At 36.3% G+C, this 26239-nt stretch overlaps 1 protein-coding gene across 2 annotated transcripts in view; it reads left to right on the top strand.

The window, feature by feature from the left end:
• PDHX (pyruvate dehydrogenase complex component X) overlaps window positions 1-26239 on the top strand; it is an 81135-nt gene that overhangs the window by 14141 nt on the left and 40755 nt on the right. For both annotated transcript variants that reach the window (XM_004050934.5, XM_004050936.5), the window contains exons 2-3: window positions 835-915; window positions 17897-17997. In XM_004050934.5, the coding sequence (XP_004050982.1) occupies window positions 835-915; window positions 17897-17997 (182 nt within the window). The remainder of the gene's footprint in view (window positions 1-834; window positions 916-17896; window positions 17998-26239) is intronic.

Below are 26239 nucleotides of genomic sequence, written 5' to 3' on the forward strand. Positions count from 1 at the left end.
TATTTGTTACCATGGTATTTTATTAGTAAATTGTAATCTAAAAGCCATGTTGCTCTTGAATGTAACCCTGGACGGTGGATTGGGAAGTGCAGCTGGACAAATACATAGTGTTTCCTTTTTCGATACCTAAGGAAAATGTAGTTATGTTTCATTGGGAGATCATTCTGGTTTGAGGTCTACTTCTCTGGATCCCCAGTTGAATTGTGGTATGCAACAAACTGTGAGGTTAATTTAACCATTTAAATTCTGATCATCCTTGACAAGGCAAACTTTTCCTTTCACACTTATTAGTAGGAACCTTTGAATCTTGAATACTATAATATTAGATGAAAATAAAAACAGCCAGTTTCTTAAAGTCTGATCTTGATTATTCTGTTGTCGATCATCAGAACCGTGTGTTTGTTGTTGTTGCTGTTTTGTTGTTGTTGTTGTTGTTGTTTTATTTGCCTTTTTCTTTGGTCATTTTACCTGTAAATCTTTTTTGCAGAAACAAAAGGGAAAGGAGGAGGTGAAACCTAAATCAATCCTAAATCAATTTTTCTCCTTTTTTTTTTTGACTTATAAGCACCTGGCTTGAGAAGATGCATAGAACACTGGGGAATTATGAAAACAGAGTTTAAAATATCCCAAAAAACACTTTTGTGGTTATAAAAAATTGAATTTTATGTTTCCATACAATTTACTGGAGACTTAGTTTACCAGTTGGGAGTCTTTTAGACTTTGGAATACCTTCTTTTTCAAATTGAATTTGACGTTAATTTACTTGAACTTATATTGATGCCTCATGAGGTGCATTATTTGTTGTGGCTGATCTTTCCTTTTTTTCAATTTCAGGTGATCCCATTAAGATACTAATGCCATCACTGTCTCCTACAATGGAAGAAGGAAACATTGTGAAATGGCTGAAAAAGGAAGGTGAGGAGGTACCTTCCTAATGTCCTGTGTGCTTTGTTATTTGGTTATTTTGTTGTTTTTTTTTTTTCCCTAATCTGTCCTGTTATACAGTATGTGATATAAATTAAATAAATTGTGTTCCTTTGGTAGTTAATGTAAGTTTGGTTGAATAAAATTTTCCCATGATAAAGCAGCAAAGGTTTTCTGGGTTCAGCATATGTACTTACACAAGCACAGAATGGTAAAAAATATTTTAAGGCTTTTTCCCCAACTTTTAGTCCTTATGCCTAGCTTTTAGTTTCAACATCATAGTTTTGACATTCTCCTTAATTTATAACTTTATCATGATTGTGTGTGTGTGTGTGTGTGTGTGTTCTGGGAGGTAGGCAAGTTCATCATAAATTTTATTGAAAAGAACAAATAAGTAGGATATAAGGAAAACCCTCAAAAGCAGATCAGCGGAGGAGGGTTGTAGCCCTGCTAATTATTGAAATATAGTGTTAAGCATTTCTAATTAAAACTCTGGGATTGGTGCTTAAAAGACAGACCAGTGCAGCTGAGTAGAGAATAAAGAAATAGATGCAGTTGCACATGGAATTTAAGTATATAATAAAGGAAGACAATATTAGATTTATTCTTTATGTTATGTGAAGGATAAATTACAAATGAATTATACACTTAATGTATAAAAATGAAACTATGCAAGTCTTGAATTCCTCTGAACCCGGAAGTGGAATAAACACCCTAACTATAACTCAAAATCCAGATTATAATATGGGAAATAAAATTTGATGGTAAAAGTACTAACTTTTATATGGCTAAAAATACAAGTTAAGTAAAAAAAGAAGTGACAAATTGGACAAGAGTATTTGCAATTTCTATCACAAAGGGTTAATATCCCTAAAAAAATCGATAAGACTGTCAACTCAACAAGAAAGTGGGCGATACATGAACAGATGGTTTACAGAAAAATAATTGCAAATGACTCTTAAACGTAGAAAAAGATGCCTAACCTTTCAACTGGTAAGAAATATGCAGACACTTTACTGAAATGTCATTTCTTACTGATTATATTGACAGTACTTAAAAAGTTCGACAAGCTGTTCTCTTGATGATGCTGTGGAGGGAAGGGAAGAAGCAGGACTCTCAGACATTGCTGGAGGAAATGCTAAATGGTGTAAATACTAGGGAAGAGAATTTGGCACTATTTAGAAAAATTACATTTATGTTTACCCTTTGGCCCAGCAGCTCTACTTCGAGGGATTTGTCTCAGTGTTACACCAGCAAAAATAAGAATAGACACAAACACACACTAGGCTGTTTATCACAGCACTGTTTGAAATAGCAAAAGGTGGAAACAATCCAAATGTTGGTTAGTACAGGATTTGTTGAATAACTTTTACTGTATCTACACCTGTAAAAAGGAATGAGGAATATCTCTTTATACTGCTATGGAGTGATCTTCATTGAAAAAAGCAAGATACAGACAAGTGAGTATAGTATATATCATTTATCAAAGAAAGAGGTGGCAGTGCTAATATTTAAGAAATTAGAAAGGATAAAATAAAACTTTAAAAACAATAGTTGGTTATCTACAGAGTAATGGAGGGAACCGTGTGGGGGAGAAACTGGAAGCTGGACTTCTGAATATATCTTGTTTTGTCTCTTTGACTTTGGGACAATATACATATCTTGCACAATTTTAAAACAAAATTAAAGTGTAAAAGAGCCCTAAAGATTGAAACGAGACAGGTGATTCTAATTCATTTTTTTCTCTCTCTTTTTCTCTCTCTCAATTTGCTTACATAACCATACAGAGAGGCACTATTTCAAATGTCAGATGTTTGATTATATGGCCCTAATAGATTATAGCTGAAGGATAAAGCATCTCCAAAAGTGTAATCCTCAACTATTAGAGTAATCATATTATGCTTGTTATGTTGGTATTGTTATTCTAAGGCTTTTGTGTGTATTTTATGGGATAAAGCAAATGACTGGTTAAGATAATATCATTGGAAACTTGGATTTTTAGTGTAGTTTAAAGGAGAAACAGGTAAAAGTTTCTAAGGTTAGGAACGACCCTGTGATGGTAAATTTTCTAGCTCTTTCCCCTGGCAATGCCTGGAAACAAGGACCAATCCAGTCGCAGTGAGCACCCCTAGAACCCAGACTGTAGTCTCTAAATATCAGTTCCCACTAAAGTAAATGAAGCCTCCTTGGAGAGTAGCTACTTGCAGGCCTAGGGCAGGAGATGTGCAGATGAGCTTTTAATATCTTGTCAGTTCAGAAAGCAAGGAAGCTGTCAGAAACTCCTGAGGGCATCTTAAAGGACTCAGGAGCCAGAGATGAGATAGTTTGAGGATCACTAAGGATAATAAGGATAATATATTTAATATATTTCAATACATTAAATATATTTGAATCCTAAGTTCACAGTAATACTAAAGGAAAAAAATTAATAATAATTGGTTAGCTTTAGAGGGTGCTAAGAAATTAACTCATTTTGAAAACGTAATAAATGGAAAGACTCAAGCATTTTTCTCTACCTCTTCTGCTATATGAACCGTAGCTCTGAGTAACCAAGTAATTGATGAGAAGTGTCTCATTATTAGCATATCGCAGTTGTTAAAAGATAGAAGAATCATAGAATATCACTGTATTGCCATTTTGCAATCTCTGGTAAAATAGTATAGCCAGTGATCATTAATAGCTGCTAACATCACAAAAAGGGAGATAACCAGATATTACATGTTTCCCACTGTGAAGTAGTCTTGCCAGAAAATTGAACCAAATATGTTCAAGCCTGTAGCTCTATCATTTTCCAGGAAATACAGGGGAAAATATAACGTGTTCAATGACACCATGAGAAGTATATCAGCAAAAGCTAGACTGAGGAATTCTATATGCCAGTTTCTTCAACCAATAAATTTCAGGGTGGTAGGGAAGAGCCCGGGGGAGGAAGGTGGGGGAACCTATAGCATACAAGAGATTTGAGACCAGTGCCAATGTATGGACCTAATTTTCATTATGATTCAAGCAAATAAAACACATGCGGACATTTGAAAACTGGCTGGATATTTAATGATATTAAGGATTTTTTTTTTTTTTTTTTTGAGACACGGTCTCACTCTGTTGCCCAGCCTGGAGTATAATGGCGTGATCTCTGCTCACTGCAGCCTCAGCCTCCTGGGCTCAGGGTGATTCTCCCACCTAAGCCTCTTGAGTAGCTGGGACCACAGGCATGCACCACCATGCCTGGTTAGTTTTTTGTATTTTTTTAGAGACAGGGTCTCCCTGTGTTGCCCACGCTGGTTTTGAACTCCTGGGCTCAAGTGATTCTCCTGCCTCGACCTCCCAAAGTGCTAGGATTACAGGCATAAGCCACCGCACCCAGCATAGGAATTATTAATTTTAAAGGTTTAATAATATTTTGGTTATATTTTGATTATTTTTTTAAAAAATCTCACCTATAAGAGATGTGAGATGAAATACTTACGCATAAAATGACAGTATCTCTGGGATTAGCTTCAGAATAACCCTGGTTGAGGTTTGAGAGGGTAGGGAGGGGTATAACTGAAACAAGATCGATCATGAATCGCTTGGCAGTTGTATAAGTGAGGTAAAAGGTATATGTGGCTTCATTGCCTTTCCTTACCACTTTTGTATAATTCAAAATTTATTTTTTATATATAAATTTTTTTAATATATTTTTTAAAGGTTGTGCATAGTGCTTTCAGGATATAATTTGAGATGAGAAGCTAGTACCAGATGAATTGGAATGTTGATATTATTAAGAGAATATTTGATACAATACCATCTATAAAGCTGTATTATGTCACTGTTTCTGGCAACCATTTTGCCAGATTTTAAGTACCTAATATGGTGCTTAGAAAATAAAGACTATGAATAAAAGAGGTGAGTATGTTACAGTGCTTATACAGAAGGATAGAGGAACAGTTAATGTGAAGGACGCTGGGCTTTTTGTTTTTCTGGCAGCTACTTTCTTTTCCTTTTCTTTTCCCCTTTTTCTTTGCCATGTATGGTGGTAGAGTCTCCCCTCCAGGTATTGGCCACTGGATAGCCTCTTTTAGCACCCTATGTAGCTGTCTTTCTCTGTGCTTGATTCATTCTGTATCAGGTTAAACTATTGTGGAGGAAGGAGGATGAGTCTACAGTACCTATTAGGGATTGTTAGACAGAAAAATAGAGAAATTAGAGGTGACTGAATGAGTCCCCCACAGCCATTATTATGCTTCATCTGGAGCAATGGTGAATCAAGTGTTAAAAAAGGAAAGAAAGAAGGGAAGTGCAAGTAGAGAATGAATAACATGGTCTGGGGAGGACTTGTCTAATTCCAGAGACTAGCCCTGGCAAGGACTTCCAGGGTATCCTAATGTGATTTAGTAGGCACAGATGTCACTCATACAAATGTTGGTATTGAGTGGTCCAGTCTAGTGCTTGTAAAATAGTATCAAAAGAGTTTAGGCAGTGGGCAGGACACCAGAGTCTGGAAGAGCTGTGTTGTGATTCTAGAAGGTCTAGCCTTTCATAGCATCACTTTTGCCACTAATGACAGATGTGGGGATCAGGAAGAGGGCTAACAAGTATTTACTTGAGAACACTAGCCAAATGAGCTGGGGAGTTTGGGACAAGGCCTCACTTCTTTGAGGGAGTCTGGGGTGTAAGGAAAGGCAAGAAAAATTGCTGTGGGTTGAGCCACTATGGATGTTAGGAGGTATGGTACAGTGAGGTTATCCAAATGAACATTACTGGTCCTTGATGGACCCAACCAAGTCTGATTGGACGTGTTACTTAATTCTGTCCCTCAGTGGGGAATATGTCTGAGTTTGTTCATGTTTGTGCTTCCCATAATGACTAACATCGTAATTGGAATAGAACTGCAGTGCTGTAAGTGGTCAGTTAGTAAAGGTAATGGCAGAGGGGAAAGTAAGCCAAAAGCAGGGTACATGACAAGGATCCAAGAAGGCTTTGCAGATGAGGTAGTATTTGAACTGGTCCTTGTAGAATAAATGGGCTTTTTAAAAAAAATGAGAAGGACATTCCAGCTAGAAAAACACGGGCAAACTCTTGGAAGAAAGATGTCACTGAGACATACTTTAGCAACAGCAGGTAGGTCTGGCTGCATTGGGGGCATAATGGCTGTAAGATCAGATAGATTATTGGAAGGATCTTGAATGCCAATCTGCAGTTTATCAGTCTGTGAGGGTCCTTATCCTAAAGCCAAAATAGATCCACATTCATGGTTTCTTAATAGGAAGTGGTTTCTTTTCTTTTCTTTTTTTTTTTTTTTTTTTTTGAGACAGAGTCTCACTCTGTCACCCAGGCTGTAGTGCAGTGGCCCGATCTTGCTCACTGCAACCTCCACCTCCCAGGTTCACGTGAGTCTTGTGCCTCAGCCTCCCAAGTAGCTGGGACTACAGGCGAGCACCACCATGCCCGGCTAATTTTTATGTTTTTAGTAGAGACGAGGTTTCACCATGTTGGCTGGTCTCGAATTCCTGACCTCAAGTGATCTGCCCACCTCGGCCTCCCAAAGTGCTGGGATTATAGGCGTGAGCCACTGTGCCTGGGCAGGAAGTGGTTTCTACATGCTTTTCTGAGCCCTGTTAGTAGCATTGCGTTGAAAGGAACAGACCCTAAGAGTAACCTGGTATGAAGAGATAACTGTAGGCAATTTAAAGTAGCCTCCTTTTCCTGCTCTCATTTGAAAAGCCAACACTGAGGACTCCTAATCAATGTGATAATCTAAACAGATGGGGTAAAGCGTCTGCTCTCTATCGGATATAATATTATAAGTAAATCTTTTCAATGTTAAGTGGTGCTGGAATGCAGAGAAAGGAAATCACCAAGTGTCCCCACATCTGGAGTGGTGAATGGGAGTTGAGGCCATGTGCACCACTAGGCCTGAGCTGGAAGGCTGGAGTTGCTGACTTTTTTTTGTTTGTTTGTTTGTTTGTTTGTTTGTTTGTTTGTTTGGTGGCGGGGTGGGTGGAAGGAGCAAGGAAGGGAAATCAAGAATTAGATTAAGATTTGAATATGGTAAGATTTGGAATGCATATTAGGCATTCAAGGGAAGGTGTTCAATAGACAATTGATTATAGGAGTTGAAGTTCAGGAGTGAAGTCTGACTTGGAGACAGAAATTTGAGAGTCATCAGCATGTGGATGGAATTTAATGCCATGTGATAACAGGCGAAATGATTTTGAATCTATATGGAATAAGAATGCCTACTCCCCTAAAGAGTCCTCCTGAGGGTCAAATTTACAGAACTTGCATTTTCTGGGAACCCACAGGTAGAAGTGAAGTTGTCCTGGGCTGGTTGCCTCCCTGGGTTACCTGGTAGAAGCCATTATTCTGGAAGAATACAGCTTCTAATCCGAACCATACAGAATTTGCAGATAAAGTCTCACCAAAAGTCACAATCCCACATTTAATAACATATGTGGAAGAAGTCTTTTAGGAGTGAAGTCAGTAGGCATAACAAGCAGCAGGACTGGATCCCAAGAACTTCAGTTAATTGGAATTACAAAAGTCCAGGCAGATTTCAAAAGGATAAACAGAACTTCTAGTAATGAAAAATATAGTCTCTCAAATTAAAACCCCCCAAACCTCAAGGGTGGGCTGAAGTGTGATTAGACAGGACTGAATGAAGAATTTGTGAACAGAAGGACGACTAAAGGAAGTTAGGTTGCATGTAGCACATAGAGACAGCACTGGAAAATATGAAAGAGAAGTTGACATATGAAGGGTAAAATGAAAATTATTCAATAACCCAATAGGAATTTCAGAAGAAGAAAAAAAGAGGGAAATGGGAAGAGGTAATTTTCAAAGAAAAACATGGCAGAGAATTTTCTAGAATTTAAGAAAGATATGTGTAATATAAATGAAAGAGCCAGTACCCCATTGGAAAGCATTTAGAGCAATTGGCTCTGCATGGCTGCTGCTATCTTTTAAAATAATTGTCAGTATCTAAGAAAGTTTTACCTTTATAAATAATGTAATCAATTGGAATGTGTTTTTAGGTTTCTTTTCTCTGATGAATTACAGAGCTTTGGCTATTTCCATATTCGATATGACAGGGTGTTGGTGTCATTAAATAGTGATTCAGACACAGAACAGTCTTTTAGGGATTATTTTAAAAAGATTAACTTTCTTCACACTTTGAGAATTTATAGGTAAGCAGATGAGGGGATTCTTGGGCCACATTTATCTTTCAGACTTCCAGCTCACTGGCAATCTAATAAGTTATTCACACCTGTTAGAATATGAGCAGTAAGATAAAGAGCCAGCAGACATATGGTCTCATTATTCTGTTCTTTTTTCCTTTTGATTACAATATGCTATTTTCATGTAGGACAGGCCAGGATGTATTTTAAGTCCCTGGAGCATGTTTCCCTGAAGGTTGCTCTTAAAATTCTGTGTTCTGCCAACTGAAGGGAAATTTGTTTTTGCCAAAACACAGTAAATAATTGAGAGCAGTCTTAATCCTTGGTTCTTAATGGTTCACTGGCTTCTTTTTGCAGCTCATCACCTTTGTGATTTGTGATCTTTTGAGTATAATTGGCTGCTTTTCATTAACACTTATTTACTGTATACATGGGTGTCAATATATGTTTAAGTATGCCTGGTTCTTGGTACATTTATGATAATTTGCTTCATTCATTTTATATTAAAAACAAATTTATATTCTGACACCATACTTTTCATATATTTTTTCTCTTATTAACTGTTTTTTGTTTGTTTGATTTTTGAGATCTTTTTAAATGTATGGTCACCATAAAACAATGAGTTTAAACCTTTATGCATTAAGAAAATTGATATTTTTCATGAAAAATGATAGTGTTGCATCGAATTATGAATCTAGTTTACTTCTAAGCAAAGACTAGATAAGTATTTGAGAACATTCAATGGACAGCAGTTCAGTCTTAAAAACCATTAAGTTTTTTCAAAAATCTGAGACTGATTCACAGCTTCTTTTACTAATGCTGTGTGTGTGTGTGTGTGTGTGTGTGTGTGTGCATGTGCATGCGTGCAACATTTTACACCAAGGAGGTAAGGGTGCAAAGAAAAAGCTCTGGCCCAGGAATCATGGTTTTTCCTTTGGGGTTCCTCCTCTGCCATGAACTACCTGGGAGTGAGTTGAACTAGCTGAAATCTAAGGTACGGAATATCCTGGATTTATAATTCTATGATAACTCATTTTTATTTTCTTTTTTTAAGTAACTGAAATATGCAGTATTATAGCATATAAATTATTTCCGTCTTTGTTGAACTCATGAGCCTAAGAAAATAAGTTTTATAATGACTATTAGAGTACTTCATTTCAGTCTGAGGATTGCCTAAAACATTATATATCATAAAATTAGTATAGAAAACACTCTGAAAGTGCTAGGTAACACCCACAATTTCAAAATCTTTTGAAAGGTCAATTGAGCTATCATTTGGCATTTTTATTACAAGTTTTTTATTTGGAGGGGGCATGTGCTTCAGATATTTTCAGTTTAAACTGCACCTAGTTTATTGTTTCATCAATTGAACTGTCAAATCTGTTAAAATAACAAAAAGGAAAAAAATTCTTGTTCTCCTTTTGTAAGAGAATATTTGAGGTTATGAAAAACCTTGTTTTTTTTCCTCAAAATATTTGAGATTTTTCTGCTCTGCCGTGAAGCACTATGGAACAAAACCAGGCTAAGATAATTCCATCAAGCACTTAGCCACACATACAGTGCCTAGAATGTACGTAGTAAGCATGCTTAACAGTGGTGCTTGTTGCTGCAGTATTCCTTATGTCATGAGACAAGGGATTTTTTTGTATTTCAAATAGTTTTTGTCTAATATACTGTTACTGTATAAAATTCAGAAATAAAACCATTTTGAAGAAAGCCTTATCCTATATCACTAGATGCCACTAGAGAATTATATGGGTCTCTGGATTCTACTATAGAAGACACTTTGGTTCCGTTATTTCTGGCAATATGTATATGTTTGTGGTGCTAAAATGGAAAATTTTGAAAAGTCCATTTCACAAATAGCTTCCTTTTTTTGGTGTACTATGGTTTTCACAGCTTTATTGAGGTATAATTTACATACCATAACATTTACCTATTTTAAGTATTCAATGATTTTTAATAAATATATAGAGTTGTGCAGCCATCACCACAATCCAGTTTTAGAACACATTTCTGTCACCCCAAAAAAGATCCCTGCTGCCTCATTGCAGTCATTTTTTTCCTCCCGTCTCTATCCCTAGACAATCCGGATCTGTTTTTTGTCTCTAAAGTTTCGCCTTTTGTCTATGTTTCATATAAATAGAAGCATGTAATGTTTGGTCTTTTGTGACTAGATTTTTTCAGATTTAGCATGATTAAGGTTCATCCATGTTGTAGCATTTATCAGCTGTTCATTCCTTTTGTTACTAAATTATATTCCATCGTTATGCGTTTTTACATTTATTGCTAAATCTTTGTATTATATCAGAATTTTTAAATTAGTGAATGGAATTATAGATTATAGTTTTATTCAATAGAAGTTTCTGTGGTGATGGAAATGTTCTGTGTTAAACTGTCGAATACAGTAGCTACTAGACTTAATGTAAGAAGCCAGAGGGATGTGTGGGTGGTTGACCTTGTCTAACAGGGCCCTTCTCAAACTCTCCTACTCATGCCTTCACCCCATAGGGCAGGACCTCAACTGGCCTAGCAACCAGGTTGCCTCAGGTCTTTGGCCATGGAAATATTATCCTTCTTTGTGTGTGTGTGAAGTGAAAAGGGATGACAAACACTGACTAGGGGTCCCTCCTCTACATTCCCATTCTGCTGTAGGTGCTAATTGGATGGGATTGTCATTGCCTGCTTGTTGTACTGTTCTTCAATCAGATTAGGAACTTCTTGAAGCAGGTCTGTCTTATTTTATTACTATTTTTATCATAGTGTCGCACACAGTGTCATTCACATGGGCAGCTAGTAAATACTTGTAGAGTCAACAATTGAATTATTTTTGTTTCTGATTATTGTTGTCATTATGGTTCAACATAGCACTAAGAAGAGGAATTTTTCTTTAATGTTTATGTTGATCTGATAACTTGGTCTTACATATAAAAACTAGCTCTCTTCCACCACCACCACCACACACATCTTTTACGTAAAGACTTTTATTCTTAATTTTTGGCAGAACAAAATTATTTTGTGAAAGCCTCAGGACTTATTCTATTAATAAAATAAACATCACCATTAACTGTGTTTGACCAAGGCTATGCTTAATATCTAGAATTTAAAAAGAGAAAGGGAAGCCTCCGTATACTTCAGTCCTCAGCTCTGGCAGCTGCCCATCGGACAAAGGAACAGGACGATGATGCTGGCGTCGGTGCTGGGGAGCGGCCCCCGGGCGGGCCTCTGCTCTGGCCCCTCCTGGGGCCCGCACTCTCGCTCCGGGCCCGCTCCGCTTCCGCCACTGCCATGGACCACGAGAAGATGGTGCATGAACACTCCATGGCTGCCATCTCTTTCTTCAATCAGTCAGCTATGAACCTGACAGCTGAGAAGCCATCTGTCATCTCACGCTGTCCAGGACCCTCTATCCTAGCTGCTGAGTCTTTTCCACTCTTCTCCACTTTAAACTCTTTGTGGACAGAACCTTCTCTTTTTGTTGTTTTCATACCCAGTGCTTAGTACAGTGCCTTATACATTAATGTTTGTTGAATGATCTGGTAGAAATGACAGAATATGGAATAAATGTGTCTTGATTCTAGTAGAAATGACAGAATATGGAAAAAAACCGTATCTTGATTCAGGTAGACATGACAGAATATGGAATAAATGTGTCTTGATTCTAAATGGTTGTATAGCTAACATTTTATTTTTACCTAGAGATGTTGTAAAGTGTTACATAAAGATGTATGTGAAGCATTAACACTTCCAGCCCCATGACTTAAAAAATATATATCTATACATTTAAAATTTTCCTGAGAGTCAGAGAGATTAAGTAACTTGGTCAAGATCACTGGTAACTGTCAGAGCTTGGAATCAAACTCATATTTGAATTAGGAGAGGTTCCTTGTAACTACTCTGCCAAGGAGTCTTAAGTTATAGCACTAAATTTTTGATCACAGCTGAAACTCAGTAGATTTGAAATATTCATGGCTCATTATTTGCTCTCAGAGTTTTCTTTTGGCATTTACATGATGTTTGATTATTGAAAGATAGAACTTTGGTTTTGTGATGAGTTAGAGGTAATGCTTCCATACGTAATATTACTATGTTTTTAAAACTTTCCTGTGATTTATTGGTAAAGTTTTCTGTGTTTCTTTTCCCCACCTCCCTCTCTTTTGTCCTCTCCTTTTTTCCTTCTCTCTCCTCCTGCTTTTCTCTTCTACCCTCTCCCTTGGCATTCTCATCTAGCTAACATATATGTCTGTGTTATGTGAATAGATATAGGTATAGTTTTTTAAAAAAGAAAAAAAGGCTATCTTTTTAAATATCAGAAGCATGCTACAAATCAAATGTTAGAAGCAAAAGAAATGTAAAGGATAATTTGATGTATACCTTATGAGGAAATAAGGATTTGTGAAGTTATCATGTTTTTTTCTAAAGCATTTTAATCTAAAATTCATTGGGTATGGTGCATTGGCCATGAAACCTGAGGAATGAGGATGGGAATATAAAACATTTAAGTGTCCTGTCCGTATTGTGAAGAAGCTCATAGTCTAGTAAATAGAGGAAATCACAATTTAAAAAAGTAATTAGCAGTAATATAACATTTTATATGCAATTTGTGATTTTTAAATAAATTAGACCTACTATAGGAATCTGGAATATGAACAAAATTATGTAGGTCAAGTTACTCAGAGAAAGTTATATAGCTGAAGTCGAATCTGTAGTTCTTAAAGTGTGGTTGGAATTTGAATACTGATGAACACAAATTATGATATAGCATCATTTTGTTTTTCTGTGGCTAGAGTCTGCTTTCTAGGCATCTAAGAGGTATTTAATTGCTGGGTTTACTAGTTCTATAGTTTTTCCCGTGATTATAGCAGAAATCTTTGAGGGTGTGCTTTTTTTCCTTTTGAAGTGCAATCTGTTTTAACCACTAAAACATTTAAAGAAGTATGTCATGTAGGGGTGGGTTGCCCCTCCACACCTGTGGGTGTTTCTCTTAAGGTGGAACGAGAGACTTAAGAAAGAAAAAGACACAGAGACAAAGTATAGAGAAAGAAATAAGGGGACCAGCGTTCAGCATATGGAGGATCCCGCCAGCCTCTGAGTTCCCTTAGTATTTATTGATCATTCATGGGTGTTTCTCGAAGAGGGGGTTGTGTCAGGGTCACAAGACAATAGTGGGGAGAGGGTCAGCAGACAAACACGTGAACAAAGGTCTTTGCATCATAGACAATGTAAAGGATTAAGTGCTGTGCTTTTAGATATGCATACACATAAACATCTCAATGCTTTGCAAAGCAGTATTGCTGCCCGCAGGTCCCACCTCCAGCCCTAAGGCGGTTTTTCCCTATCTCAGTAGATGGAGCATACAATCGGGTTTTGTACCAGACATTCCATTGCCCAGGGACAGGCAGGAGACAGATGCCTTCCTCTTGTCTCAACTGCAAGAGGCATGCCTTCCTCTTATACTAATCTTCCTCAGCACAGACCCTTTACGGGTGTCGGGCTGGGGGACGGTCAGGTCTTTCCCTTCCCACGAGGCCATATTTCAGACTATCACATGGGGAGAAACCTTGGACAATACCTGGCTTTCCTAGGCAGAGGTCCCTGCGGCCTTCCGCAGTTTTTGTGTCCCTGGGTACTTGAGATTAGGGAGTGGTGATGACTCTTAAGGAGCATGCTGCCTTCAAGCATCTGTTTAACAAAGCACATCTTGCACTGCCCTTAATCCATTTAACTCTGAGTTGACACAGCACATGTTTCAGAGAGCACGGGGTTGGGGGTAAGGTTATAGATTAACAGAATCTCAAGGCAGAAGAATTTTTCTTTGTACAGAACAAAATGGAGTCTCCTATGTCTACTTCTTTCTACACAGACACAGTAACAATTTGATCTCTCTTGCTTTTCCCCACATGTAAGATGATATAATCTGACACTGTAGCTTTCTCTATGACATACAAAGGTCATTTTTGGTCTCTTCCTGCGTATCTTACCAGCCTAATCTCTCGTCACTTCTCTCGCATACTATTTGCCAGTTTCTCTGAGGTTTCCTGTTCTCTCTGCCTCCAGGGCTGTAAGTGTATTACCTTCTATCTGGATCACTGCCTGTTTACAGATTGTCTCCTCCTCACCTCTTCAGGCTCAGATTAGGTGGTCATTGTATTCTAGGAAGCCTTTTCTCACCTTACAAAAACTGAATTAGATGCCCCTGCTGAACATTCCCAAAGCATCCTGACCTCACCTTATCCTGCTGTATTTTCCAGTTTACTTGTCAATGGATATTAAGCAAGCTTCTTGAGGTCAGGAATCTTAAATCTTTGCTGTTATTACTGTCCACTGCTGTATCCTCAGTGCCTACATATGTATATATATTTTATATGTAATATATAAATATATAATACAAATATGTGTGTGTATATATATATAATATATTTATATAATTATTATTATTATTATTTTTTAGACAGAGTTTTTGCTCTTGTTGCCCAGGCTGGAGTGCAATGGCATGATCTCGACTCACTGCAACCCCCTTCTCCCAGGTTCAAGCGATTCTTCTGCCTCAACCTCCTGAGTGGCTGGGACCACAGGTGCCCGCCACCTCTCCTGGCTAATTTTTGTATTTTTAGTAGGAACGGGGTTTCACAATGTTGATCAGGCTGGTCTTGAACCCCTGGCCTCAGGTGATCCACCCACCTCGGCCTCCCAAAGTGATGGGATTACAGGTGTGAGCCACCACGCCTGGCCACCCCAATATATTTTTAATAAATATTTGTTGACTAGGGACATCTCTTTGGAGTTAGACAAAGGACCTTTTAGGTGGTAAATAAATGTCATCTAACATATCAATTTATTTTTAAAAATAACTTATATCAGTGTCTCTGAACTATTTAACCTGAAGATATAACTATCAATTTGATCATCTTGGTACACAATGAAGTACTTTCTGTACTGTGAACGTTCAGAGCATATATGTTAATTTAGTGTTTTAGATTTTCTTTCATATTCTCTTATGATGCTTGCCTGTTAATAATGCTATTCCAGCTATTTTTGGTGTGTGAGGAGGTGTATTTATATGTTACATATTTTTTATCCCCTTGTTTTTTATTCTGTTTTTGTGTTAGGGCTATCTCTTGTAAGCTACATTTACCTAGATTTTATTTTCATATCCATTTTGATAATCTCTACTTTTAATGGGTGATTTTAATCCATTTATATTTATTGTGATTACGGATACATGGGGACTTATTTCTACCATTTTTTGTGCATTTTTGTTTTTATCCTCTGCCTTTTCTTTCCATGTGCCTGCCCTCAGTTAGATAATCACCTTCTTATTTTTCCTCTGTTTTTCTAATGCTGTAGATTATATTTCTGTTTTTAAATTTTAAATTAAATTTTGCCAATAAAGTTTAGTGTTATTCAGTATTTTTCTCCTATTATAAGTTGATGCAAAAGTAATTGGGGTTTTTGAAAGTAATGTGGTAAAAATAAAATTACTTTTGCACCAGCTGAATATATCAAAGTTGTTAGCATGCCTTACCATCTAAACATTTCCTTACCTATCTTATTATTTTTTAGAGTTTGAGTTTTACACTTTTTAAACCCTCAAACATTACTTTAAAAATACTAGTAGTTAACATTTTAGTAATTTTCACAATAACTTGTTTCTTATAGCCCATGGGTTCCATCTGCTTCCACTTTTCTTCTTGATGAACTGCATCTTGTAAGAGCTTTTTAAAGAGATCTTTAATAGGTGGTAAAATTTCCTAGCCTTTATATATCTAAAGAATACTTCTCTTTCATTCTCAAATGATGGTTTGGCAGCATACAAAATTCTAGACAGTTATTTTTCCTCAGTTTTTTGAAGATATTACTTCATTGTTTTCTGACCTCTATTGCAGCTGCTGAGAAGTGTACTCTCAGTCTTTCCATTGAGGTAATCTGTTTTTTTTCCCCTTTGTTAGATTTTTAAAAGATTATGTTTTTATCGTTGATAGAATGCTGTTTCTTTACATTGTATCTAATATGGATTCATGTTTATATAGTCTAATAGTCTTTTTTCTGTTTAATTTTTTATCAAGGTATAACTTGCATAAACTTTAGGCTCAATTAAATTTTATATACATGTATACCCATGTTACCACCACCTAGATCAAGATTTAGAACATTCTTAGCAAGCTACACAGACCGTATGCCCCCTGCTAGTCAGTACACCTATCCTAAACTCATTCAAAACTCTTTGATGATGAGAGTATACGTCTCCAGTTCTGGGAAATTCTCAGCCACTATTTCTTCAGGTATTGCTTCTCCACCAGTGCCTCCAGTGTCTTCCCTCAGAACTCCATTAGCAAACATTGCAGCCTCAGTCTTTGTCACTTAACTGCTCTTTTCTGTTTTTTCGTTTTGTTTTGTTTTTTGTTTTTAGTGTTTGTATCTTTTTGTCTGCCTGTATGAAATTCTGCGTAGTTCATTAGTGCTACCTTTCAATTTACTAATTCATACCTTCACTATTCCCTGTCTAGAATATATTCTGTTGTTTCTTTTTATTTCAATTACTTAATTTTTCATTTTTAAGATTTCTAATTCGTTTTTTTATTTCTACCTGATACCATTTTTTTTTTAATTTCTTGTTCTTGTGATGGCTCTTTTACTTTCATTTATGTTTTTGGATGTCCTCAAGTACTTATTTTACAATCTTTGACAGATTGCACTAAATAAATTGCTTCTGAAAAGAATTTTTGTTACAATTACTGATTTTGTGGCTTGCTTTCTTAGCATTTGATTTCTTCATGTGTCTCAGAACTTTCTTGTGCAATTTACTTTTAAGTGGAAAGTTTATGTTTTAATGTCTTCCCTCCTATGCAGTCCCCCCTCGGTCCTTGCCACCATCCAAGGAATTTTGCAATTGACATTGGGGATATTGGCAGATACAGCCCTGGAGCCAGAGGGTGGCTTGACTTTGTTCCTGGTACTGAGGCAGTATTCTGGTCCCCACCTTCCTAGACCCATGGTTGCTGATTAAAATCATAGTCTCAGTCAACAGGTTTTGATTGTGCATTTTATCAGCCTCACATTATGAGTAGAAGAACCCTGACTTAGCCCTAGCTTCAAATAGTGAATCCGATTTGAGTCCCCTATATCCAACAGACTACTTTTAGTTCCCTTTAATCCCCAAAGGAAACTGTTGTACCTCTTTTCCCCTGTTTACTCCAAACCTGTTCCTAGATCCAGAAGCTAGTAAGCCTGGAACTTCAGGTCTTCCTCCATATTTTTGAGTTTCCATATATTTTCTGTTGCAGAGAAGTGATCTGTATTTGACTTCAGTTGTGTCTTTGATTTTCTCTTTTTATGCTTTATATGCTTTATTCATTTATACTGTGTGCTGCCAACAGGTTTTTTGAACTTGCCCTAAGATGTGAACCCAGAAGTACTGTTAATTGTAAAACTTTTCTTCAGGGAATATAGTCAAAATGTTTGAAAAAGTAAGGGGGATATGGAGTCTGGAATTGATTTGTTCAGAGGTGAATACACATTTGTTGCTGTTGTCTTTAAGGTTGATTTCATTTTTACATGCTCAGTAATCTTTGTAATAGCTTTTTTATTATCACAAGTATAATTTATGTCCATTATAGAGTTTTTGGAAATTACAGCAAAGCATACACATACACACACACACAAACACCCACACATAATGAGAATTACTTGTATTTCCACAACCCAGAAATAGCTACGGAATATTTTGGTATTTATTTATGTTTATTCATACGTAGATATATACATAGTAATATTTATATTTTAAAAAACAAAACAAACCCAGTCTTGTTTTGTAGGTGAAGCAGTGAGTGCTGGAGATGCATTATGTGAAATTGAGACTGACAAAGCTGTGGTTACCTTAGATGCAAGTGATGATGGAATCTTGGCCAAAATCGTGGTAAGTTTTTATTTTAATTTTCTTCAACAGGATGAAGATTTCTTGAGTGGAAAGTTCATTGTAGTAAAATTACCTTTTATTTTTGCCTCCTTATTTTTAATGTGTATTGTCTACTACATAATACATTTTTAGTTCAAGTGTTTAAAATGTTTTAGAGTTAAGGTCTAATAGCCTATTTTTCTGTATTTTCTAAATTTTCTGTAATGTGCGTTATTTTTATAATGGAATATTAGAGCTTATGTGAAAAGTAAGTGAAATAAAATGCATAGAGCTACATATGGTAGAAACATGACTATTTAGCATTGTGTGGTATATTCCCTGATTGAGCCAACCAGCATGTTTGTTTCTTAACTTCTAGAACGTTTACTAGGTAGTATGGTGGAGTATCTAAGACTGTGGACTCTGGAATCACCCCGCTTACTGATTCATATTATATCTAAAAAGTTCTGCCAGTTATTAGTTACGTAATGACTAGCAAATTCTTCAACCCCTGTGTGTTTTTCTTCATGTTAAAGTAGAGATGATAATAATACCTACTTCATGGGACAGTAGGGAAGATTGAGAGAGTACATATATGCTCATCTCAAGACCTGTTACCCAATTGCTCAATAAATGTTACTTTTCCCATTATTACAACTGTTTCCTCAGCTCTTGGTGACCATTAGTCCCCAAGTCAGTCTGTATGTTTGCCTAATACTTTGTATTGGTTGGTTGCAACTGGATAATAAGTATCCATTTGTGCCTCTGGAGTTCAATTTGTACAGATGAGCTGCATGTCTATTAGCAGTCTCTTGTGGATGTGTTTTTAGTTCTGAGCCACCAGCTTACCTCTGCTTTGAGCATAGATATAACACCTTCCTTTGTATATTCTATTCAAAGACTACATTTCAGAATGCTATACTCTAACTAGGTGCAAATCTAGAGACAATTTTTTATTTGTTTTTCTTTCTAGAAAATCCTCTTTTCCTTTTTTTTTTTTAGCCACTTATGTTGTATTTTTAACTTCTAATATGTCAAACTCCTTTACTTGTCATCTCTCATATTAGATACTAGATATAACATTCCAGGTTGAAACATGTTGATAATACAGTTAACTTCCTTGTAGGAATATGAATCAAAGCCTAAAATTTCTGTACATTTGTAACTAGGAAAATATAAATATTCATACCAAAAATAGTTTTCTTGACTAATTTATGCAGCATATTAAAACAGATTGCTTGAATTACCATGTAATAAACCCAGCTACATTTTATTATGTGTGCTTTTGGCAAACTGTGTTCTTGGCCCCAATTCTGGATTGTTTGGCTGTGGAAATCTTCCAGAATTGATAGCGTTTTTCCACTTAGCTGCTTAGTAATACATTTCAAATTGCTAACCATGTCAGTGGGTCAGCAGTGCCAATTCATCTGGCCCCTATGCTCTGAAAAAGGTTGGGAGTGGGAGTGCATATAGTTGATAGTGGCTTTGGTGGCACAGCTATTTTCTTGCCAAAGAAAAGACTGTATATTTTAGGCCTTTGTGGCTTTATTATTATTCCACATGCTTTTTGGATAATATTTGGGAGTCTATTCACAACAAGATGTTGCAATTTTATCAGGGACAAACTAGTAAATCTTTTTTTCTTCTGTTTTTTGTTTTTGTTTTTGTTTTTTTTTTGAGACGGAGTTTTGCTCTTGTTGCCCAGGCTGGACACGATCTTGGCTCACCACAACCTCCGCCTCCCAGGTTGAAATGATTCTCCTGCCTCAGCCTCCCAAGTAGCTGAGATTACAGGCATGTGCCACCACACTCAGCTAATTTTGTATTTTTAGTAGAGACGGGTTTCTCCAATTTGGTCAGGCTGGTTTTGAACTCCTGACTCAAGTAATCTGCCTGCCTTGGCCTCCCAAAGTGCTGGGATTACAGGCGTGAACCACCATGCCCTGTCAAAACTAGTAAATTTTGATACAAAAATACTTCAGTTATTATACACTTTGAGATCAGTTCATCAGCTTATTCTTAAAGTTAGTATTTAGCAAATTGAACAGCAGCTGTTTTAAATGATAAATTAATAAAGTAGAATCTTAGGATGACATATTTGGAGGGTTTATTAAAGGTTCTCTAATTTGGCTTCCAGTGTATTTGGGGTTGCTATATAATTTGGCACACCAATTAGGATATTTGTGAGGATGAAAAGGGTGTAAGATGTCAAAATTATTTACATTTATGTAATGTTTGCAATGTATTTATTGACTAGCAACATATTTCTTGATAGATTTTTATTGATAGACCATTATTCAAAAACAATTTTCAAAAGTAGAATTTTTTCTAAAAAATAACATCCATGGATATTAAAGCAAATTTTTTTGTTTGTTTGTTTGTTTGTTTTTTTTTTTGAGACGTTAAAGCAAATTTTTTTAAAAAAATGTTTTTTTAATGGATCATCTGAATACTAAAAATAGCAGAATAATTATTCTCGGTACTATTCACCTTCTTCAGTTGGTTTCTTCACTTTATCTCACTCAAATACTGTCATTGGTATTTTTCTAAAGAATACATTTTTAAATATTACTGTATTCGTTAGATACCCCTTCCTCACCCTTATTTTTTCATTAAGTTGCCCACAATCCCATTCAAAGTTGCCTTTTAATGGTTTGAAAGTTTATGGTTGAAATTTGAAGTTGTAGAGGCTTCAAATGATTCTTCTGTCTAGACCATGGTATTTTTAATTGAGAAAATAGCCTCTCAGAGCTCAGAGCAGTTCTATTAAATGGAAGATATTCTCAACTCTAATTTTTTCTTTTCTTTTATGTTTGTTTATTTATTTATTTATTTTATTATTATTATTATTTTACTTTAAGTTTTAGGGTACATGTGCACAATGTGCAGGTTAGTTACATATGTATACATGTGCCATGCTGGTGTGCTGCACCCATTAACTCGTCATTTAGCATGAGGTATATCTCCTAATGCTATCCCTACCCCCTCCCCCAACCCCACAACGGTCCCCAGAGTGTGATGTTCCCTTTCCTGTGTCCATGTGTTCTCATTGTTCAATTCCCATCTAGGAGTGAGAACATTCGGTGTTTGGTTTTTTGTCCTTGTGATAGTTTACTGAGAATGATGATTTCCGATTTCATCCATGTCCCTACAAAGGACATGAACTCATCATTTTTTATGGCTGCATAGTATTCCATGGTGTATATGTGCCACATTTTCTTAATCCAGTCTATCATTGTTGGACATTTGGGTTGGTTCCAAGTCTTTGCTATTGTGAATAGTGCCGCAGTAAACATACGTGTGCATGTGTCTTTAAAGCAGCATGATTTATAGTCCTTTGGGTATATACCCAGTAATGGGATGGCTGGGTCAAATGGTGTTTCTAGTTCTAGATCCCTGAGGAATTGCCACACTGACTTCCACAATGGTTGAACTAGTTTACAGTCCCACCAGCAGTGTAAAAGTGTTCCTATTTCTCCACATCCTCTCCAGCACCTTTTGTTTCCTGACTTTTTAATGATTGCCATTCTAACTGGTGTGAGATGTGAGATGGTATCTCATTGTGGTTTTGATTTGCATTTCTCTGATGGCCAGTGATGATGAGCATTTTTTCATGTGTCTTTTGGCTGCATAAATGTCTTCTTTTGAGAAGTGTCTGTTCATATCCTTTGCCCACTTTTTGATGGGGTTGTTTGTTTTTTTCTTGTAAATTTGTTTGAGTTCATTGTAGATTCTGGATATTAGCCCTTTGTCAGATGAGTAGGTTGCGGAAATTTTCTCCCATTTTGTAGGTTGCCTGTTCAGTCTGATGGTAGTTTCTTTTGCTGTGCAGAAGCTCTTTGGTTTAATGAGATCCCTTTTGTCAATTTTGGCTTTTGTTGCCATTGCTTTTGGTGTTTTAGACATGAAGTCCTTGCCCATGCCTATGTCCTGAATGGTAATGCCCAGGTTTTCTTCTAGGGTTTTTATGGTTTTAGGTCTAACGTTTAAGTCTTTAATCCATCTTGAATTGATTTTTGTATAAGGTGTAAGGAAGGGTTCCAGTTTCAGCTTTCTACATATGGCTAGCCAGTTTTCCCAGCACCATTTATTAAATAGGGAATCCTTTCCCTATTGCTTGTTTTTCTCAGGTTTGTCAAAGATCAGATAGTTGTAGATATGCAGCGTTATTTCTGAGGGTCAAACTACCATCAGAGAATACTACAAACACCTCTACGCAAATAAACTAGAAAATCTAGAAGAAATGGATAAATTCCTTGACACATACACTCTCCCAAGACTAAACCAGGAAGAAGTTGAATCTCTGAATAGACCAATAACAGTATCTGAAATTGTAGCAATAATCAATAGCTTACCAACCAAAAAGAGTCCAGGACCAGATGGATTCACAGCCGAATTCTACCAGAGGTACAAGGAGGAACTGGTACCATTCCTTCCGAAACTATTCCAATCAGTAGAAAAAGAGGGAATCCTCCCTAACTCATTTTATGAGGCCAGCATCATCCTGATACCAAAGCCTGGCAGAGACACAACAAAAAAAGAGAATTTTAGACCAATATCCTTGATGAACATTGATGCAAAAATCCTCAATAAAATACTGGCAAACCAAATCCAGCAGCACATCAAAAAGCTTATCCACCATGACCAAGTGGGCTTCATCCCTGGGATGCAAGGCTGGTTCAATATATGCAAATCAATAAATGTAATCCAGCATATACACAGAACCAAAGACAAAAACCACATGATTGTCTCAATAGATGCAGAAAAGGCCTTTGACAAAATTCAACAACCCTTCATGCTAAAAACTCTCAATAAATTAGGTATTGATGGGATGTATCTCAAAATAATAAGAGCTATCTATGACAGACCCACAGCCAATATCATACTGAATGGGCAAAAACTGGAAGCATTCCCTTTGAAAACTGGCACAAGACAGGGATGCCCTCTCTCACAACTCCTATTCAACATAGTGTTGGAAGTTCTGGCCAGGGCAATTAGGCAGGAGAAGAAAATAAAGGGTATTGAATTAGGAAAAGAGGAAGTCAAATTGTCCCTGTTTGCAGCCGACATGATTGTATATCTAGAAAACCCCATTGTCTCAGCCCAAAATCTCCTTAAGCTAATAAGCAACTTCAGCAAAGTCTCAGGATACAAAATCAATGTACAAAAATCACAGGCATTCTTATACACCAATAACGGACAAACAGAGAGCTAAATCATGAGTGAACTCCCATTCACAATTGCTTCAAAGAGAATAAAATACTTAGGAATCCAACTTACGAGGGACGTGAAGGACTTCTTCAAGGAGAACTACAAACCACTGCTCAATGAAATAAAAGAGGATCCAAACAAATGGAAAAATATTCCATGCTTATGGGTAGGAAGAATCAATATTGTGAAAATGACCATACTGCCCAAGGTAATTTATAGATTCAATGCCATCCCCATCAAGCTACCAATGACTTTCTTCACAGAATTGGAAAAAACTACTTTAAAGTTCATATGGAACCAAAAAAGAGCCCGCATCGCCAAGTCAATCCTAAGCCAAAAGAACAAAGCTGGAGGCATCATGCTACCTGACTTCAAACTATACTACAAGGCTACAGTAACCAAAACAGCATGCTACTGGTATCAACTCTAATTTTTTCATATTGAAATAGTTATGACACATTGTGAGGAAAGATAGTTTATATTCCCCACGAATCAAAAGCTAAATTGTTACATCTACTTTATACCTTTTAAACTTGTTTTTTTAAAATACTGGCACCATCTTGAGGTGCTGCATGATAATTTTGATCAGTTGGATATAACTTACAGATTTGATAAATTATTGATTTGGTAGCGATTATATTGGATACCATCTCTGATGTTAGACTACATTTAAATCCTGCCTCTGCTACATACTCGTCTTGTGATCTTGAGCAAGTTACATAACCTCTTCGTGCCTTAATTTTCTCATCTATAAATGGGAATAATGACAGTATTTACCTGAGAAGGTTGTTAGGATTAAATGAGTTAATGCAGTGCTGGAACAGTGCTTGGCACTTGAAAGCCAGACAACTGTTATTCAAGGGCTTAATGAATGTGTCTTCTTCCCCTCTGTATTTTAGCTTATCATTGGTTTGTTCTCATTTTCAGTATTTCTTATGTACTTCCTTATAAACCAAAGTTCATTGTTCATATAAGATAAACAGTATACATTGAAGAATAAAAACAGTTCAAAATTGTATAATGGTTCACACCATGATGGAAAATCATAGTGATGAACCAGATAAGTCAGTCACGTGACTCAGGTCATCTCCACTAACTGCTGCACATGCTCTGTCAGTAGTCACTAGGTAGCTTTCAAACTGCTCTATTTTAAAGAATAAAAGTACTTAAATAATTACTTAATATACTGATTTTAATATCAGAATTAAAACAGACAATATTTACTTGTGCCTTTAATGGAATGAGCCCTCTCAATTTCTCTGTTAGACATACTGCTGTAAATGTTTTGCATCTCATATCCCTGTGTACACAGATGAGATTAGGTGAGCTGTTTGTAGCACATTTGCAGGTGATTGATTGGTTAAGATGTGAGAATGTCTCTGGTACAGAAGCCTCACACTAGTGACCTGGGCTTGAGGGATAGAATTCGGCCTCTGTCTGAGAATTATGAAGAAATAGTTTGTCACAGACCTTACTACCCATTATCGTATATGTTGATGTTTGCCCTTTAGTGCTGCCAGCCACATGCTAAGCCTTTAAGCATGAATTTCTAACCCCATACCAAGGGGACAGTCCCCTGTAGTCTAATCTTGATCCATGTTGAATGTATTGTTTTAAAAAATCCATAATTTGAAGGAAAGCACCACAGCAATAACAACAGCAATAATAATGCCTTTAACAATGAAAATGAAAACAAGTTACTAGCTATCAGACACTATTCTAAGGGCCTTACATATAATTCATTTATTCCTCATAACAACAATGTGAAATAGCTACTGTTATTTGCATCACAGCTCAGAAAACAAGCATGGTGAGATAAGGAAACTTTACTAAGGTCACATAAGTAGGAAGTGGTGGAGCCAGCGTTGAAACTCAGGAAGTCTGTACACAACTGGGAGGGAAGGCTAATATTTGAAATGATAGACTCAACATTCAATATTTCAGTATCGATGAGCTCTAAGTTGATAGAGCTGTGTGTAAAAACCCTGCATTTAATATTAAGAAATCATTGGCAGAAGAGTAAGAGAGGGCTTTGGTCAAGTAGGCTGAGTGCATAAGAAAACTCTGGCATTTGAGGTGTCCTTAGCTCCAGATGCTTTGATAGGGCAGAGTGTATCCATGGAGGTACCACGAGCTACCATGGAGGTAGTTCAGAGAGGAAAGGGAACAGTAACAGAGGCCTGCTTGGTTTCTAAACAGTTTTGCAAAGAGTATTATTTACGTATTTATACTAAGTCTACACCAGTTTTGAGTATTTGCCTACTACAATGTAAGCAAATGCTTACAGGAAATTAGCACACTTCTGAAAGATCTCTGCACCAAAGGAATAGAAAAGGTTGAAGAAATTATCTTAAATTCATATAGAGATTTTAATGACTTTAAATGGAATTATAATCAACTGTATTTTATCTTCTGTTATATATTCAAGTTGTATGGTTGTATATCACTTGTCCTTGTCCATTGTATTTGGGTTTCATGCTTCATGGTGTCACTTTTTTAAATAGAAAAAAATGTGAATAGTTAAAAATAAATTTTATTTGATATTTAGATAATGGTAAAAATTGAAATGATGATAAATGCTGTTTATTGCCTACTTGTGAAGGTGTCAGTGTTATGTTGGTAGAGTATATATGGAATCGTTTATATGATTTACAGTAAATGAAACAGAAGGTGAGGTACTACTTTCAGATGTAGTACAGTTGTCTGACTCAGATTTTAGAAATCTATTGATATTTTTAAAGCAAAACTTTTTTTAATGCTTTACATTTGAATGATGTTCTTTGTACTTGGATATTGATCCTATTTCTGATTCAGTTTTGAAAGGAATTAACATCAAGTGGACTTCATTTCACTTAACAGTGCTTTTTTGTATACATTTTTAAAGAAAATTAGTCATTTTACTTTGATTTTTGAGTTAGCAATTCACAAGCAGGTAATTAAACACTTTTAGAAGAAAAATATTAGTCTAATAATAATCTTAACTCATCTTTTTGACATAGTAAAGAAAAAGGAACTCTGCAGAAGCAAAATTTTTTAGTATGTGGCAAACAAC

Source organism: Gorilla gorilla, chromosome 9 (genome assembly GCF_029281585.2).
Source record: "Gorilla gorilla gorilla isolate KB3781 chromosome 9, NHGRI_mGorGor1-v2.1_pri, whole genome shotgun sequence".
In the NCBI taxonomy this organism is placed as follows: Eukaryota; Metazoa; Chordata; class Mammalia; order Primates; family Hominidae; genus Gorilla; species Gorilla gorilla.